This window comes from Leiobunum rupestre, chromosome 3 (genome assembly GCF_980474605.1).
Source record: "Leiobunum rupestre chromosome 3, qqLeiRupe1.1.hap1, whole genome shotgun sequence".
NCBI lineage: Eukaryota > Metazoa > Arthropoda > Arachnida > Opiliones > Sclerosomatidae > Leiobunum > Leiobunum rupestre.
In genome coordinates this window covers 48795001-48812052 of record NC_143386.1, presented here as the reverse complement: position 1 = coordinate 48812052, position 17052 = coordinate 48795001, and the positions used below count along the sequence as shown (strand labels likewise).

At 36.8% G+C, this 17052-nt stretch overlaps 1 protein-coding gene across 4 annotated transcripts in view; it reads right to left on the bottom strand.

Moving 5' to 3' along the window:
- Window positions 1-15896, bottom strand: part of mtgo (miles to go) — a 42190-nt gene extending 26294 nt beyond the window's left edge. For 2 of the 4 annotated variants that reach the window (XM_090168579.1, XM_090168581.1), the window contains exons 1-3: window positions 15747-15896; window positions 14400-15226; window positions 13790-14139 (exon numbers count right to left, since the gene is read on the bottom strand). In XM_090168579.1, coding sequence (XP_090024705.1) covers window positions 13790-14139; window positions 14400-15121 — 1072 coding nt within the window. In that variant the 5' untranslated portion in view covers window positions 15122-15226; window positions 15747-15896. Of the gene's footprint in view, window positions 1-6209; window positions 6990-13789; window positions 14140-14399; window positions 15227-15427; window positions 15677-15746 lie in introns of those variants that run through there. The other 2 variants (XM_090168580.1, XM_090168582.1) reach the window with 2 other exon arrangements.
- Window positions 15897-17052: the final 1156 nt, after the last annotated feature.

The window sequence follows — 17052 nt, the reverse complement described above, 5'->3', positions numbered from 1 at the left end:
GGATATAGGAAACTGATCGTGTACCAGGAACTGTTATTAGTTGGCGAGCGGCGAATGGGCCAAACACGGCGAAACGATTTTCTCAAACGCAAGACGACTTAACAACGCGGCCATCATCTCAGCCAGCCTATACTTTTCGGAAATATAATCAAACCGTCAGGATTTTCAAATACAATAGAGACTACCCGTATATCGGAAAAACAAAATCCAGTTATTATATATTTCAAGGAAAAACCTATACACCAGATTCCTTTTTTAAAGACGTCGTAAGAATTATAATTTATCGCGCGGAGTCATTAACTTCATAAATTATTCATAAAGTAGCGGCGAACAATTAATTAGAAAGCTTAGCCTTCTTAATTTTTAAAACGTCGCGTCGCCAGAGTTGCCATCCGATATTGGCATGGAGAAAATGTCAAATCATTTTCACGCGTCACTGTGAACAGGGTTCGTACAACATTTGGAAAATTAATTTCCCTGATATTTCCAGGTGCTAAAGCACCGTATATTTTCGTTTAATCGAAAAAAATTATATATAATTATTGAGGCGCTTCCAGACAAACGAATTTCCCTGATATATTCAGGTTTTGGTTAAATATTTAAAATTTCCCTGATATCTCCTGATTTTTTTGGAAAGAATCTGTTTCACTGATATTTCCAGGTTTTCCAGGTTTGTATTAACCCTGAAGCACGGATTCCACAATATTTTATGTGTCAAATATCCACACTTTCCACTGTTCCTTACTCTTATCAGAAATTACATTTTCGCAACTCTTCAGTGTATGTTTAAACAAACAATTATGGCAACATTTACAAACGTGTTGCTTAGATTACCTTCATAACATTTTCATGAAATTTGAATTTAACTTTTCACATCAGGAATCCAAACCTCTAATTAGAATGTTTATCCTGGCGTATCGCGTACGCGTATGGTAAGATCACTCTGACGGCTTTGTCCCCGTCTACGATAAAAAAAAAATCCACTCTGCGCGCGCTCCCCTCTCACGTTGTTGTTCGTTCAGTTAACATAGTGACGTCAAAAACACCGTCGGCCACATCGAGACGAAAATCTGCCGCGATAAGCATTCCAAGTAGAGATATGGATACTTACTCTATATTATAATACTCCTTGCTAATTTTTTGTCAGCCCCCATACTCCCACTGGCATCTAGGAGCAACAAACACAAGGAGAACGCAGCTAGCCTTTAAACACGCTAACGAAGGGTTGTGTACGAATTTCATTGGACGAGCCATCACGAGCCTTTACGCTGAACGTTTTACGGGCGGGGGGAAGACAATTTCCGAATTTTCCCCTTCAGACGGCAGCAGGCGCTAAAGCGTCTAGCCAATGAAAAATGTACGCAAGAAAATCCACGAATTTTGACGGGTTGCGTTCTCCTTGTGTGGGGTGTTGTGTTTGTTGCTCCTAGATGGCATCAGGTTGACATTGTCTTATAATACGTCTCCTTGCTTTTGCTCCGTGATATAAGCGATGAAGACAATTCTTACAAGAAAACCAAATGGCGACGCCCACGGACTATAAATATCGCGCTTCGACAAATGCGGGAACATAATTTAGCTAATATAATAAAAACAGCGTTTATAACATTCCAGCGAGTGTAAGACGGCAAAGGGGGTCAAGGTAGTTAACGTTAGAAATGGTTTACTTAGAAAATTCGAAAAAGATTCGGCCATAGAATGGGTCAGGGTTAAACCATTTCTAGTCTTCTAGACGGAGAATTATTCACGATAAAAAACAACATTTCTAAATTCTTTTCATATACGCCAATTAAAGAAATTCTTTAAGGTTATTCAAAAAAGAAAATGCTATTAAAAATATTTGTATAAGTATCTTTGTTAGGACTCGCGAGTCCTAAATAAGTCGCCCGTAGCGACTATTAAAGGTAGCGAAATTTAATGGCACTATTTATTTAAGTTCGAATTCGAGGAAAAAATCTAAGCCCCGCCCCTGTCTTTGACGATCCCTTTAAAAAAGGGAAAAGGTAACTTTCGCGAATAAACGGCTTTGGACTGATTCTCAAACAATATAAAACCAGTTTGCGCAGGGGCTTTCTCGAAATCGTCTTCTTGTTTGCGCTGGGATTATACGGACAAAACAGGTTGATTTCTAATACCAGTTCCAAAATTGAAACATCTACATTCCCAGTAATTTTACCATGTTTTTGTGGTAAATCTAAGACGGACATAGTTCTAACGTTACTGAAAAGTGACTCGGGAAAATTTCGAATACCGTTCTATTTCACCAATAGGAAATTGAAATACGGAAAAAACATTCCCCTCAGTAACTTGATATTAATCTTTGACTTTCACGAGATAGAAGATACGCTTCGATTTTCGTCGACTACTTTCCTCCGTCGAATAAATCTAACGGGTCAAATATAATAATAATAATAATAATAAGCATATTAAACCACTTTCACGAGGGGTTATTCACTGTTGCAAAATTTTGTACACCTGATTTCAGATTTCATGTGATTTCACTTTTGATTTAACGTTATGAAAGCTACTGATTTGAGGTGATTTCAGTGCTGATTTGTACACCTGATTTCAAAAGTGGTTAACTCCCTAACCACTTTCATAAATTATCCCTGACATTTCCCCGTTTTCCCTAACCAATTCTATAAATTTTCCGACTTTTCCCCGTTTTCCCTAACCACTTTCATAAAATTTCCCTGACCTTATTTAAGGTTAAAACTTGTCATTTTGGAACTTTATATTTTACTTTTATCAGAATTAAATATTTTTACTTCAGCTTATATTTCTGGTATTTAAATTCTCCCAACTTTTCTAAAATCCTTAAAACTCCCTGATATTTCCCAGACTTTGTAAGCCTACTTTCAAATTCCCTGACTTTTTCCCCTTTTTCCTCTGACCTGTGGCAGCCCTGTTATTGAAGAGAGTGAAAGATATATATGAAAAAGACGCCCCACAAACCAAGTATAATGAATAACCTTAACTATAAACGACGGTTCAAGTAGGTAAACCACACAAATAACGTTCTGAAAGTTCAGGGGGAAAGAAACGACGTTGAGAAGGAAAATTGTGGCCAACACAGTGATAAGAGTCTTATAAATCTGACATCGAAATTTGATATTTTGTGGCAAAGAGGGCGCCATAAAAAGTAGTTCGTGCCGTAGAAATAGGGCCCCTATTTAGCGGTGAGACGACGAATTGCGAATGCGAATTTGTACGTACTTATAAACTGAAAATAGTTCCAAAATATCATGACCCGGGTATCCCCTACCTCACTAAAGAACCTTTTTACGGCAAGTTCAATGACGAGGAAAAACCATTTTAGCGAGTCGTACCCCAGAACCAGATCGTGGCTCCGGATAAAATTTTATTTTCATCCTTAGCTTTTTTTATTTTAAATGACAAGGTTTGTTTAGTATTTTATATAAAATATCCAGGGTGACCAGGTAAAAGCTTTGAAAATTTTATAGGGAAAATACTAATTTTAGGGGCGAATTTTAGGAAAATATTGGAAAGTAAATAGGCGAGTTTTAGGAAAATATTGGAAAGTAAATAAGCGAATTTTAGGAAAATATTGGAAAGTAAATAAGCGAATTTTAGGAAAATATTGGAAAGTAAATAAGCGAATTTTAGGAAAATATTGGAAAGTAAATAGGCGAATTATAGGAAAATATTGGAAAGTAAATAGGCGAATTTTAGGAAAATATTACAAAGTAAATAGGCGAATTTTAGGAAAATATTGGAAAGTAAATAGGCCAGGGTTGGAAAAAAAGCCGGCTTTTTTTTGAAAAAATCCAGACAAGTGGTTTTAATTGGCTATAACCGGTTTTTTTTTCGGTTATAACCGGCTAAAATATAAACAGTACCTTTTACTTATGTAAGTAGAAATTGTCTGCAGTTATTGTCGTAAATAAGAAACTAAACAAATAAAGCGAAATAACTAAATTAAATAACTGAATTCTTTTGATTTCCTCGGGAAATTCCCCCTAGTTTTTGTGTATGACCCACTGACAGAGGCTTTGGAACTTTAAACATACCGAAAAACTGGTAAAAGTAAACCGGTTTCTAAACATGAAACAAAAAAGAAACTAAATTTTTAAATAAAAACTATTAATTTACTGAAATATTCATATTGTAATTTTTTTTTAAATACAAAAAAAACTGGATTTTTTAAGTGGCTATAGCCGGATTTAACCAGGTGGCTATAACCGGTATGGCTGGTTCTATGCCAACCCTGAAATAGGAGAGTTTTAGAAAAATATTAGAAAGTAAATAGGCTAAATATAAAATAGGCGAATTATAAGAAACTAAATAGGCTAAGAAAAATATGGGAAAAATAATAAGGTAATTTTTGTTGCATATCGGTAATTTCGGTATACTTGGACTCGAATCAGCTAGAATATTGATAATTTTTGGTACAATGCTTACTCGCATTAATGGATCACTTAGCGGATTTACAAGGCTCGTACATTCCAAGATTTTTTTTTCGAAAATGGCAGTATTTACAGTAGATGATGACACGTACAAAAAAGTTCTTTCGTTTATAAAAGACCGTGACATTATAGGAAAATAGGTAAGAATGAAGGAAATTATAGGAAGGCATTATAAATATAGGAAATATAGGAAGTCTGGTCACCCTGAATATCTAATAGATTGCGGGGATTTACTTTATTTACGGTAGGCGCCAAAATATTGATGAGGGATTAAAATTCCAGATAACGAGTTTGAATAAAAAGTTAATTAGGCATAGTTGCCAAAACATTTTCAGATTCAAATTCCCCGACAATTTTAAGAGATTTTCCCTGACGTTTTAAGGCCAAAGTTTTTACGTTATATATTACTTTTATCAGAAGTTAATAAATTTAAAGGGACTTAAATAAATGATAATCATAGAATCTGTCATAGATAATTAACTTCAAAAAGTGTGAAGAAAAAATTGAATTTCCTCACTTTTCCCTGAATTTTTACAAATTAAAACTCCCTTACCTTTCCCTGACTTTTTATTTTAGGCCCATTTTTAAATCCCCTGATTTCCCTGACGTTTGGCAACCCTGTTAACGTAAGAAGGCTGTTCGATTTATATTAAAAAATATTCAAATCCTGATTTTTAATTATCTCCGAGCATAAATATCACTACAAAGCATTCATAGAAAAAATAACGTAAAGCCAACCAGTATGCTACTAAATATTGTCCAACTTACACGGAGACTACCCGAGGTGGTTATCACCGATTTTGTTGAAACTCTGAGGTTAGGTAGACCTTATAGTAGTATGAAAATTGCCAAAGGGAAAAGTTGCCATGGGCTTTAGTTTTCCCATGGTAACCGAAAATGTTTTTTATCTCCCAAAACGAAAAATCTCCATTTAAAAAGCATGGGATTTTCTCGGTTTCAAAACGTACCCAAAAAGATGAATTTGACTTATTTTGTGTAAAATTGATCCAGAATTTCGGGTAAAATTGATATTTTGGTTAAATTTTAACAAAATTTGGATAACCGAGAAAATATCATGCTTTTTTAAGGTCAAAAACATTTTCGGTTGCCATAGGAAAACTAAAGTCCATTGCAACTTTTCCCTTTGTCAATTTTCATACAACCATAAGGTCTACCGAACCCTCGAGTTTCAACAAAATCCGTGATAATCACCTCGGGTAGTCTGCTTGTTAGTTCAAAACAAGAAGATTTACGTAAGTCCCGAATCTGAAATGGAGTATAACCAAAAGTTAATGGGGTAAAGTTATCAATCCCCTCTTAGCTAATTCGTAAATTCCCCATCTTGGAGCAACAAGGGGAAATTACAAGGATCGCGTCCGTGTCAAAACGTCCCCTTTCTCAAAAGCAGGCGTAAGAAAAGTATCCCATTAAGGAAAATGGCGTTTAAAAAAATGAATCAATTCGACAACTTCCGTTCATTAACTTCTGGTATAACGGTAAACCCTCCCACGCGTTGAAAGGACGCGCTAATACCCATTTCAAATTACAACAATCCATATTCATGGTCCTTCGGAAAAATCCGCCATCCCGGCCGCGAACGAAGTCTGCTCCCCCTTAACCGCTACTTAACAATTCCCCGCATTCCATTCATTCCAAAGTCATTCGTAACTGCCGCCTATAGGCGTTATTTTCCACTAGCTTCGACAAGCGTCATTCGGTCTATAGATAGGACACACTGGCGTTAGCAATACGGAACCCCTCCCCTTTTTAGCCGACACTCACCGGCGTAATGACTCTGGTGGCATTGTTGCAAAAGTAGTTCGTTTCGGCGGGACGTGGCCCTGACGCCCGGCGCCGGATGCCTTTGCGGGTGGTACCTGCCAAAATTTCCCGGCGCACCCCCGTTACAAGGCGACGGTCCGTTACCCATGGGCGGTGGAGGGCCATAGGCGATTTCGGCGTAGATTTCGCAACCGAAAGCCCCCGCCGGACCGGCGTTTATCCCGTCGAAATATCCGGGTATACCGCCACCGTAATCGTAAAAGGTACCGGCGACTGTGGTAGTTAACATGGTGCCACGTAAAAAAGACGCGAAAATCACTTCATTGGTAACGAAAACAAACGTCTCCGAAAACTGGTTACTATCGCGGACTCTCTAAGGCTTAGCGCGACGGTATATTTGTCGAAGTAAACATTGTTTTCTTTACACGAAGTCTCTTTTCACTGATTGAAAACGAGAGTCGGTGCCAATGTCCCGTATCACGAGGATAAAAATCTTTCGCTTAATATATTTTTAAAACGGCGGCCAAAACTCGCAACGAAAGTTTCTTCAATACGAAAATATTTCTTCAATTTATAGATAACACGCGAAAAACGCGCACTTTTATCGTTTCGGTGAAAGAAACGACTCTCCGCGATATAAGACACTTTTGGAGGTGTAAAACGATTACTTACAAAAATACCGCGAATACATTATCTTATTTAGGTAGAAAATTAACTAAATTTGACTAAGGATACAAAACGGTTGGGGGAAAAACGCGATAGAAATTCGCGAGTGCCGAGGCCCACACTGAAAAGCGAACGAACTTCACTCCGTCAAAAATCGGAGCCACATAGCCCAGACTTCCCTCCCCCCTTTATGAGCGCCCCCGTTGAGCGAGGGAATGCGCCGAGAGATGACTGACTTTTTTGCCCGATTTCTAGCCCCCCCCCCCACCCATTTTCTATTCCCTTCAAAATAGCTTTTCTACCCCTTCTTTCGAATATCATCCCTCCCGCGTTCCATTACGTAGAACTCAACCCCGCCCGCCAAAATTACCACCCCCTCCGTATAAAAATTGGAACTTGGGACCTAAGAGAAGATATTTCGGTCTTTTTTTAATATAAAGAATTTTCTTGGAAGTAAATTAGACTCAAATTTAAAATTATTTCCTTTTCCCGTTATCTAGTTTATCGTGGTGTAGTTTTACATCGTATCGTATGAACTTAAATTATTCGTACTATCACGAGTTGGTCATTTTTACGATAACCATTTTTGTATCATTATTTAAAACCATTGGAGATTTTGTAGACGCTATCTCGTTACTTACGTGATAAATGTTATTATAAATTCCAAGAAATATGTTTATTTTTCCCCCTAAAATAAGACTAATTAAACAGTTCTCTATCTACTGGTTCAAGACATTAGATGAAAAATTCAAGACCAATAATATAGATAACGTTTTTATCTATAAATTTTAATTTGTGTAACACGTCTAAAAATGATTTGTTCGAATTTCATTCGCCCGAACGGTGGTACAAATGTCCGAATGATCATTTGTCCGAATTGTGTTCGAAAACGTATTTCATTTGCCCGAAAAATTTATCACACCTTTTGTTGGTGATTTAGTCGTTCAATTTATGTTAACTTTACTGGCGAATTTCATTTGTTCGAATAATCGTTTGTCCGTTTTTTCGAACATTAGGAATTGTTTTTTTTAATAAGAAAATAGTAACATTAACGTGAATTTAACCTAAAATATCCACAACATTCAACGCAATTCAAACTTTCTATATCGGCCAAAAAAAATCCGGACAAAAAAAACAGCAATAAGAAATACTAATTTAGCGACAGAATTCGGACAAGTGATCAGGGCCGGATTAACCAATAGGCCGAATAGGCCTGGGCCTAGGGCACCAAGCCTACAAGGAGCACCAAGAGGGTTCGAAAAAAATAAATGTACAAAACTTTTATCATTTGCTTTTCACAAAATATTTTCCGGAGTAATTTTAGTAAATGCATCCACCCCTATGAACCAAAAACGTTTGATTGTCACATTCTCTGACGGACTGCCGTCTAGCCCCTGACGTCTGACGACATACTAAATCTGGCAGCAAAATTAATTTTCCTTCCATTTCTCAATTATAAATTGAGGAAGCGCCTAGCTCGCTTAGCTCGCTATTGAAAGGGGGGCACCAAAATTAACTTGGGTCTAGGGCCCCATAAAGTCTTAATCCGGCCCTGCAAGTGATGCTACCGATTCGAACAATTGAAACATTTATTTCGGCGGTTCGGACGAATGAAATTCGAACATTTGTTCCACCGTTCGGACGATTGAAATTCGAACAAATGTACCTACCCCCTAAAAATACGTACGAAACCGAACTATTTAATTTGGTTAAAAAAACGCACTTTCTTTCCCTTAAAACGCGACAACGTTAAATATTAACTGAAGTATTATAACTTCTCATTTGCATGAAATAAACGCGTCTCGGGCTTTGGATCCAATTTATTATCGGAGGGAGCCTTTTAAAATAGGCATATTTGATATTCCTCGCTTCGGAGACACGTTTTGCTCCACGGAATTTATGACTGCGACGCGGGTTTTTAAATATAATTCGTTTGTTTCAAAGTGCAACTGAGATTCATTACAAAAAGGAACTCCTTTTTCTCGCGACTAGCTGCGGTATATCGCCATATTGACTATTCCGCCTTTATCGAATACGAGCGAGTTCGAAATGGCCGCCGCCGTAAATACACGGGGAAAACGAAATACCGAAATAAATTGAAAACTGTCGTCACGCTAGAATTGGTAGCAGTGGCATTGGATTCCACCCCCTCGACCCCCCCCCACACACACGAAAAAGCTAGAGATAATTTATAATAAGGAGCATACAATTTGAATATTCCAATGTATGGAATACGTTTTTTAGCTCCTACTAAGTTATGTATCGCGGTTTTTCCTCCAATATGTTCTTATTAAAAAAAGAACATTTTAAGGGTGTCAGAATTTGAACACACGCCAAATAACAAAAATTCCCCTCCAAGCCACCTTTTCAACGCTTTTCACAATGTCCAAAAAACATTTATATTAATTAGTTCGTTAAATGCTAAATAACTAATTTAAAAAATTAGTTTTCTCGTACACTTTTAAATTTCTTTAATTTTGGTGAAGTGGGGCGGCGCAGTGCGAGTTTGTCGGCGCGGTGCGAGTGGGTCAATAACGATAAAATTACATTTATACGATGACATTTTAATAATGCTTTTTTATTAGTAATATAAATATACTGTCCAATAATTTCATTGTTATTCAGGCAGGTATTTTCTAACATTTTCCACTAACAAGGGGAGTACCCGAAGTGTTTATTGCTGATTTTGTTCAAAGTCGGGCGTAATATAGACCTATATGAGATATGAAATTTTCCAAAAGGAGACGTTCCACTACCCATTCAATTTGCCATGGCAACCGTAAATATTTCTGACCACTTAAAACAAAAAATTTGTAACAGTTTTAACCAAAAATGTTTCAAACTTGATGAAATTTTTCTAAGTGTGGTCCAAATTACCCATTTCGTGTTTTCCAAAAAAAACAAAAATTAAAAACTCGTGCTTTTCTTAAATGAAGATTTTTTTGTTTTAAGAGGTCAAAAACATTTTCGGTTACCATGGCAAATCCAACGGGTAGTGCAACGTCTCCTTCTGGGAAATTTCATATTGGTCTACATTACGCCCGACTTTTAACCAAATCGGCAAACACCTCGGGTACTCTCCTTGAAAGAAACAACGTTCAATTCATTCGTGATAACATAAGTGTATAATATTTAACATAAGTGTGTCACTTCCTATACTTCACACGCAAAGGTTTTACTGAGAGCTAATCACAAGACAGACTGCATTACGGGCTTCGTCGCCGTTTTGCGTCCGCTTGCTAACGCGTCACACGTAGCCTTTGATAGCGCCTCGCTAGGGGGAGATTTTCTTCTTGCGATGACGTAATTCCGTTACTAGCTCTCAGTAAAATATTCCCCAAAGTGACAAACTTATGGAACAATAATATAGACTTATGGTGATAAGTTTGTGGGAAATGAAACAATACGGATAAGGAAAAAAGGAAGGAAATCAATCCGTTTCGCGAAAGGATGGTAAAATGATTAAATAAAATTCAACAATAAGTAATAAACGAATTTAAAACAGGAAGTCAATTTAGGCAGATTCTCGAACCATTACTAACCTGATAGCGTTATTGAGGGCGGCTAAGGGGGCGAAGTCTGCGAGTAAAAAGGTCTCTTCACTCGACAGTACTGATATGTTACATAACACCGTTATAAACGCATAGGCTCCGCAACCCCCCCCCCCCATCGGATCCCGTTTTATAGAAACGATACGATTTGACCGTTGACCTTCTCTCAAATGACATAACCGTTCTCACACATACACACACACCAACTCTGACGACATTTTGCCCGCCTTCCCACGCTACCATTCGATTTCTCGCGAATCTGTTGGCGATTAACTTTTGCTTTTTTTCCTTCGCTTCCTTTCGAAAGCCATTCTTTTCCGCCAATATTAAACAAAGAGAAAATTCAGCCCACTTCAAGAACGTACGCTTGTCAATCGTCGAGTTAATTACATTAACCTTTAATATTAGAAGTCGATAATGCCTCTCTTAGACAGAAGTAGCCATCGCCGTTTCAACTTCACAGGGTTGCCACCAGGGGTGTATTAACCATTTTTCTAGGGGCGCCAAAACTCCGATATTGACCCACGGTCGAAGTACTTGGTTTGCCTTTACTTTGCCAGGGTTGCCACAAAATTTTGAGATTCAAATTCCCTGTTTTTCCTGACCTCCCTGACCATTTTAAGAGATTTTCCCTGACCATTTTAAGAGATTTTCCCTGACCATTTTAAGAGATTTTCCCTGACCATTTTAAGAGATTTTCCCTGACCATTTTAAGAGATTTTCCCTGACCATTTTAAGAGATTTTCCCTGACCATTTTAAGAGATTTTCCCTGACCATTTTAAGAGATTTTCCCTGACCATTTTAAGAGATTTTCCCTGACCATTTTAAGAGATTTTCCCTGACCATTTTAAGAGATTTTCCCTGACCATTTTAAGAGATTTTCCCTGACCATTTTAAGAGATTTTCCCTGACCATTTTAAGAGATTTTCCCTGACCATTTTAAGAGATTTTCCCTGACTTATTAAGGCCAAAATTTTTCTTTTATATTTTACTTTTATCAGAAGTTAATAAATTTAGATGGACTTATATTTCAGTAAAAAGATTATTGCAATGTTGAAAAAATTATAAAAATATTCCAAGGAAATAAATGATAATCGTGGAATTTGTCATAGATCTAGAGTTGAATTACCTTCAAAAAGTGCCCAGATAAAATTGAATTCCCTGACTTTTCCCTGAATTTTTACCAATTCTTAAAATTCCCTGACATTTCCCTGAATTTTTACCAATTCTTAAAATTCCCTGACATTTTCCATGACTTTTTAGGCCCATTTTTAAATTCCTTGACTTTTCTCTGACGTGTGGCAACCCTGTTAGCTGACCAGCCCATTAGGCAATGCCCAGGGGAGGAACATTTTTCTGTGCCTAAAGGGACTAATCCGCCCCTGGTTGCCGCGCTGACTTTTCAAAAAATTATTCGGAAGCAAAAATAATTCGCGGCGAAAGACGTCAAGCGTAGTGGACTTTAAAACTATTACACGGGGAAAATATGGTTTAAAAATTAGAAAAATACCCCTTATCGGTATAATTTCACATTATTATATCGACAGGCGGTCATTTTTGGTCGTTATTAACGCTTCCGCGGCTTGCTGGAAAATTTGTACCCAATAGAGTAATATCGGCGCACATTTTCCAGGATTGGTTACTTCTGTCGTAAAAGATATATATACTTCCGCTACTATTTATCGTCAGAGATATATTACGTACTTAAAATTTATCTTAGCACCAAATCAATAAAATATTTGCGTTGCGGTATGACCCGTTTGCCAAGATACTCTGAAATTAATTCCTCTTATTAGATAAAACTCGAGGTAACAAATTTTGAATCTGAAATAATTCGTGGGTAGTGGGTATTATAATAGAATACGGGTTTTACAGGCAACTGCTTTTACGTTTTAAAGGATCTACGTAGTCTGTTTTTAATAAAAGGGAGAAGCCTTCCCCAAATTCAAACAATCCGAAAAACAATCAACTTTGTACAGGCGATAATAGCCTGTGAGCCAAATTCCTAACTGTAAACGGACAGAGAAGAAAGTACCAGCTTTATACGCGACCCAACTTTTCTCCTGAAAAGACAAAGGGCTGTATATTCTTCTCAAAAACAAACACCCCTGCCACTTTGGAAATCCACCCCACCACCGCCTACATCAGAAAATAACAGTGAAATCTTTCCTCAAACAATTTAATATCTACATCTTTTGTACCTGCATCCAACGTTCGTTCGCAGTCTAAAAATCAGGGCAAATCATTAAGCTTGCCAAAAAGGAGGTTTATACTGCCACGTATATATATAATTATATAAAATCGAGAAACAAATACCTCCACCGTAAGAATCAAATTATACAGGATATAACCAATCAGTTCAAAATAACCCCAAAAAAATCTTAAAATATATTGGCTATAAATATGCTAATAATTTCCTTAATTATAGCTAATAATATAATATTTAACCATCAGGAGTTTGCTTTCACAATTCTGGTATTTTTTAATTGGATTTGAGGTAGAGTTTCAACCATTCCTATACCAGATTGAAGTTCTGATACATATTCATAATTGAAAATGCTATTTGTAGTAAATATTCACAAATTAATCTCAAATAGCTAAGTAAAAATCAAAAAACCTCGACCGAATTTTTCATATCATAAATATTAAATCAATGAAATTATTCTGTATATACCAAAATAGAGAACCGATAAACAAGAAAACAACCATCCCTATCTCATCCTAATCATTTTAAAAAAAATACATTACCTGTACTGTGTCACAGAAAAAAAAAGTTGACATAAAAGGTATATATATATATATATATATATAAAGATATACCTAGAGTGGAATACAAGTTTACAGAAGTGAACAACCCTGTTTTAAGCATAGGGGAGAGAAAGATGGTAGAATGAAAAAAAAAGACTAAACCAGTTTTACTCTTGATGCATATCTCCCTCTCTCATTCCCCCCCTTTTGAAAAAATATTGCATGCAAGAGCGACATAAAACCATTGACCTTAGTTTGTGAATTTAAATTCATTCGATCTACAGGAAAAAAGTGCCTGTATCATAAGTGATGCGACTAATCGTCAATTTATAAAATTATACTTTTGAATCATTACTTGTACAATAACTGTGTAAAAATTGTTTTTTAAATTTAAAAGGGGTGTAAACTTAATATACGCCAGGGTTCAGCTAGTACTTTCAACCAGGACTTAGTTTATATAAAGGGTGCTGACACGGATACCTAATCTTAGTATTTTCATTAGTGAAACAAACCTAAGATGTAAATTACTATCAATTCAGGCACTACTGTCGTTAAATTTGCATAAATATCCCCCCATAACAGAGCTGACTGCAATCAAAGAAAGTCTTTTTTACCTTGGATAAGTTGCATCTGATCTCCAATTTGGAAAGAGATTGTCTCGCCAGGGTTGACATGCAAGTCAACAACGTGTTGTCCCTGGCCATTGGTGATTGATTGCACTTGTTGAGGTTGTAGTTGTTGAGCCATGTTACTAACTATGTTCAGATTTACAACTGGTTGCGGTCCTGGTTGAGGTGGACCGATACCATTACAGGGGCTGTGTCCCCTGGAATTGGGTGGCCCATACCGTCTTCGGCTCGGCGAATGTTTTCTGTGAGCTCCGGCACCAAAATGGGGTTTTGGGCTTAAATGTTGTGTACTTTGATGGTGGGCCGTATGGTGATAGCCATTTCCATTAGACAAACTATTTAAAAAATAATAAACTCCATAAATATCTTGATTTTTGAAATTATTCTAATTTATATATTAAAAATTATTTTTGCAAAAAAAAAATTTTTGCTTAAGCACAGTGATTTAATTTAGCTTTAGAATTAAGTATTCACTATATGATGTTGTAAAAAATATTATTTTTAAGTGCAACTTGCATTGCCTTCTGCATAACATTATTCCTTAAACAATTTTTTTGTATTTTTGTAGGTGCTACACGTATCCAAAAAGACTTACTTATAATGGTAGCCTCCTGCATGGTGAATTCCTGGAGCAGAATTTGATTGGGGTTCCATTTTTCGTGTGTTTGGGTGGTGGGGGTGTAAAGAAGTCAACATTGTGGTAGTTTTACTAGTCCATGTAGCTTCAGAGTTCTGGTAGGTATTTGATGATGAGGAATAATAATTACTCATTGAATGAGGCATTCCAGATTTATCTTTTTTCTCTTGAGATTCATCATCCGCTGCTCCAACCACCACCCGAATACCTTGATTCCTGCTGGTTAAAATTTCGTGCGAGGTTAACCCATTCGTTTTAGTTCCATCGTTGTTACGCAAAGGCAATGATACAGATCTATTTTCACTGGCGAAATTGGATTTGTTGATATTATCGTGAATGGTATCTTTGATGTTGTTGGGCACATTCACATTATCGCTAGAGGCATCCGAATTAGCCTTCCCTTCTGGAGAAAGCCTTAATTGGTCTTGAAAATTTAAATCAGTATCTTCATTTTTGGAATCACACGTAACTATTTCGATATCTTTCAAGCGTGATTCATTCAACGCACAAGTGCTAGAACCAATTTCACTGGTAACGCTTCCGCCGCTACTACTATCATCGTTGTCACTTCGACCTGGTGTAGGATCTCTCGTTTTCAAATGAAATCCAGATTCATTGATACTTAAGCAATTGTCAGTCTGTTTATTTTCCATTCGTACTTCTAGCTCTAATTCAGCCATGTCAATTTATACAACTCTTAATGCAAATATCCCAAGTTCTTTCATTAAACTCGTATAATAATAACATCCAATAAATTTTCATATATTTGGAGAATGTGTTTGTTTCTGAAATAACAAAGCAATGGACGTTAAAAGTAAATTACAAGAAATACTGCAAGTATAAATGTGGTAATTGCTGTAAATGTACAACTAGCGGCTGTAATTAATATCAATAAGCTCAGGAAATATCTTACACTAGACCAATAGGAAACTTAGTACAATTGGAATGCATAGTGCAATATTACATTTACAGCTGCTGTCACAAACCTGTCAAAATCTACTTGACAGCTGCTGTCATTAGCTCCACTTTCTCATGGTTTCTTAATTAATTTGAAAAGCTAGACTGCTAAGGATTCTTTTCAGGGACAGCATTAATGCCTGCATTCTTTTGGAAGTAAAATCATATCAATAACTATAATGTTAGAATGAGAGTTAAGAAAAATATGTTAAGCGTTAAACGTAGATCAAAAAACCAAGGCTAGTATGGCTGCGGTAAGCGGCGACGGCAGTACGGCGAGGAATGGTGGGAAAGTGGGCTAAAATAAAGCGCGCGTCTACGGTCAAAGGCTTACAAATCGTAACTTACAAAATTAATTAGTTTCCGAGTTGACATTTCACCTCGAACGTTCGATAAACACTTTGTTGATAAAACTAACCGGGATAAAAATTTTACACGCAAATAGCCGTATAAAAACTACGATAAATTATGTAGAAAAACGTTGCGGGTTAATAAAATGCAGCTGTCATTTCAACGCGTTACGAACAGAGTCTGCGTCTATCAAAAATTCAGACCTATCTTTTGCCACGAAAGCATATAGAGGGCGCGAAGCTCATCAGAAATGAAACGTCAACGCTGTCATTTACATAGAAGCGGGGAATTCAAGTTTCAAACAACCACACCCCCAAGGGCTTCTTATCGTAATAATAATAATTTTATTTATCAGGAAGAGAAAGTGCTCCTGAATACATACATAAAGATATATACATTAGTTAGTAATTCCCAACAAAACTGGATACTCAAAAATAAAAAAATAAAATAAAATAAAAAGAAATACTCATGCGTTATTACCAGCCACGAAACTTGTCGAGACGCGACTTAAAAGCAGGAACAGACGAGTTAACGTTACTATCCATGGCAGGTCATTCCAATGATTAAAGATAGTAGGAGCTTTACGTCCTGACCATTTAACCATTTAACATCAATAAATGTTTCGGCTGAAATGGCATAATGACCATGAATAATTTTAAATGCTTAAAATAAATTAGTGCGCAGTCTTCTGTCCTCGAGTGACAGAAGCCCCAAACAATTAAGGCGGGTTGAATATGGTAAATTTCGCAAACCCGTAACAAGTTTCGTGGCTCGCCTCTGAACCCTCTCTAAATTGTCAATATCACGCGCAAGGTGAGGGGACCAAATACTGGAGCAGTAGTCGAGATGAGGGCGTATATACGAACTGTAAAGATTTTTTAAAGGACTTGACACTGAAGTGTGAAAAAGATTTACGTAGCATATACAGTGCTTTCATCCCACGAGCGGCTGCAACACGACTATGAGTGTCTCCCAACATATGACCAGAGAGCATAATTCCAAGGTCTCTTAGCACAGAATGCGCCTCTATTATCCGTCCACGCAACCGATATTGGATTAAAACTCATGCAGTTGGAAGACACCCAAAAGTCGAGTGCGTCAATATCGCTTTGTAGTGCTTGAGCATCAATTTGACTATTAATGCCACGACCAACTTTATTATCATCCGTAAATAGCTTCAGAAAAGATTCCTTAATTAAGAGTGGTAGGTCGTTATTATAATAATATAATAAATAAATAAATTTATAATATTATAAATATTGTGGGTCCCAACACCGAACCCCGTGGAACACCACTGGTCACA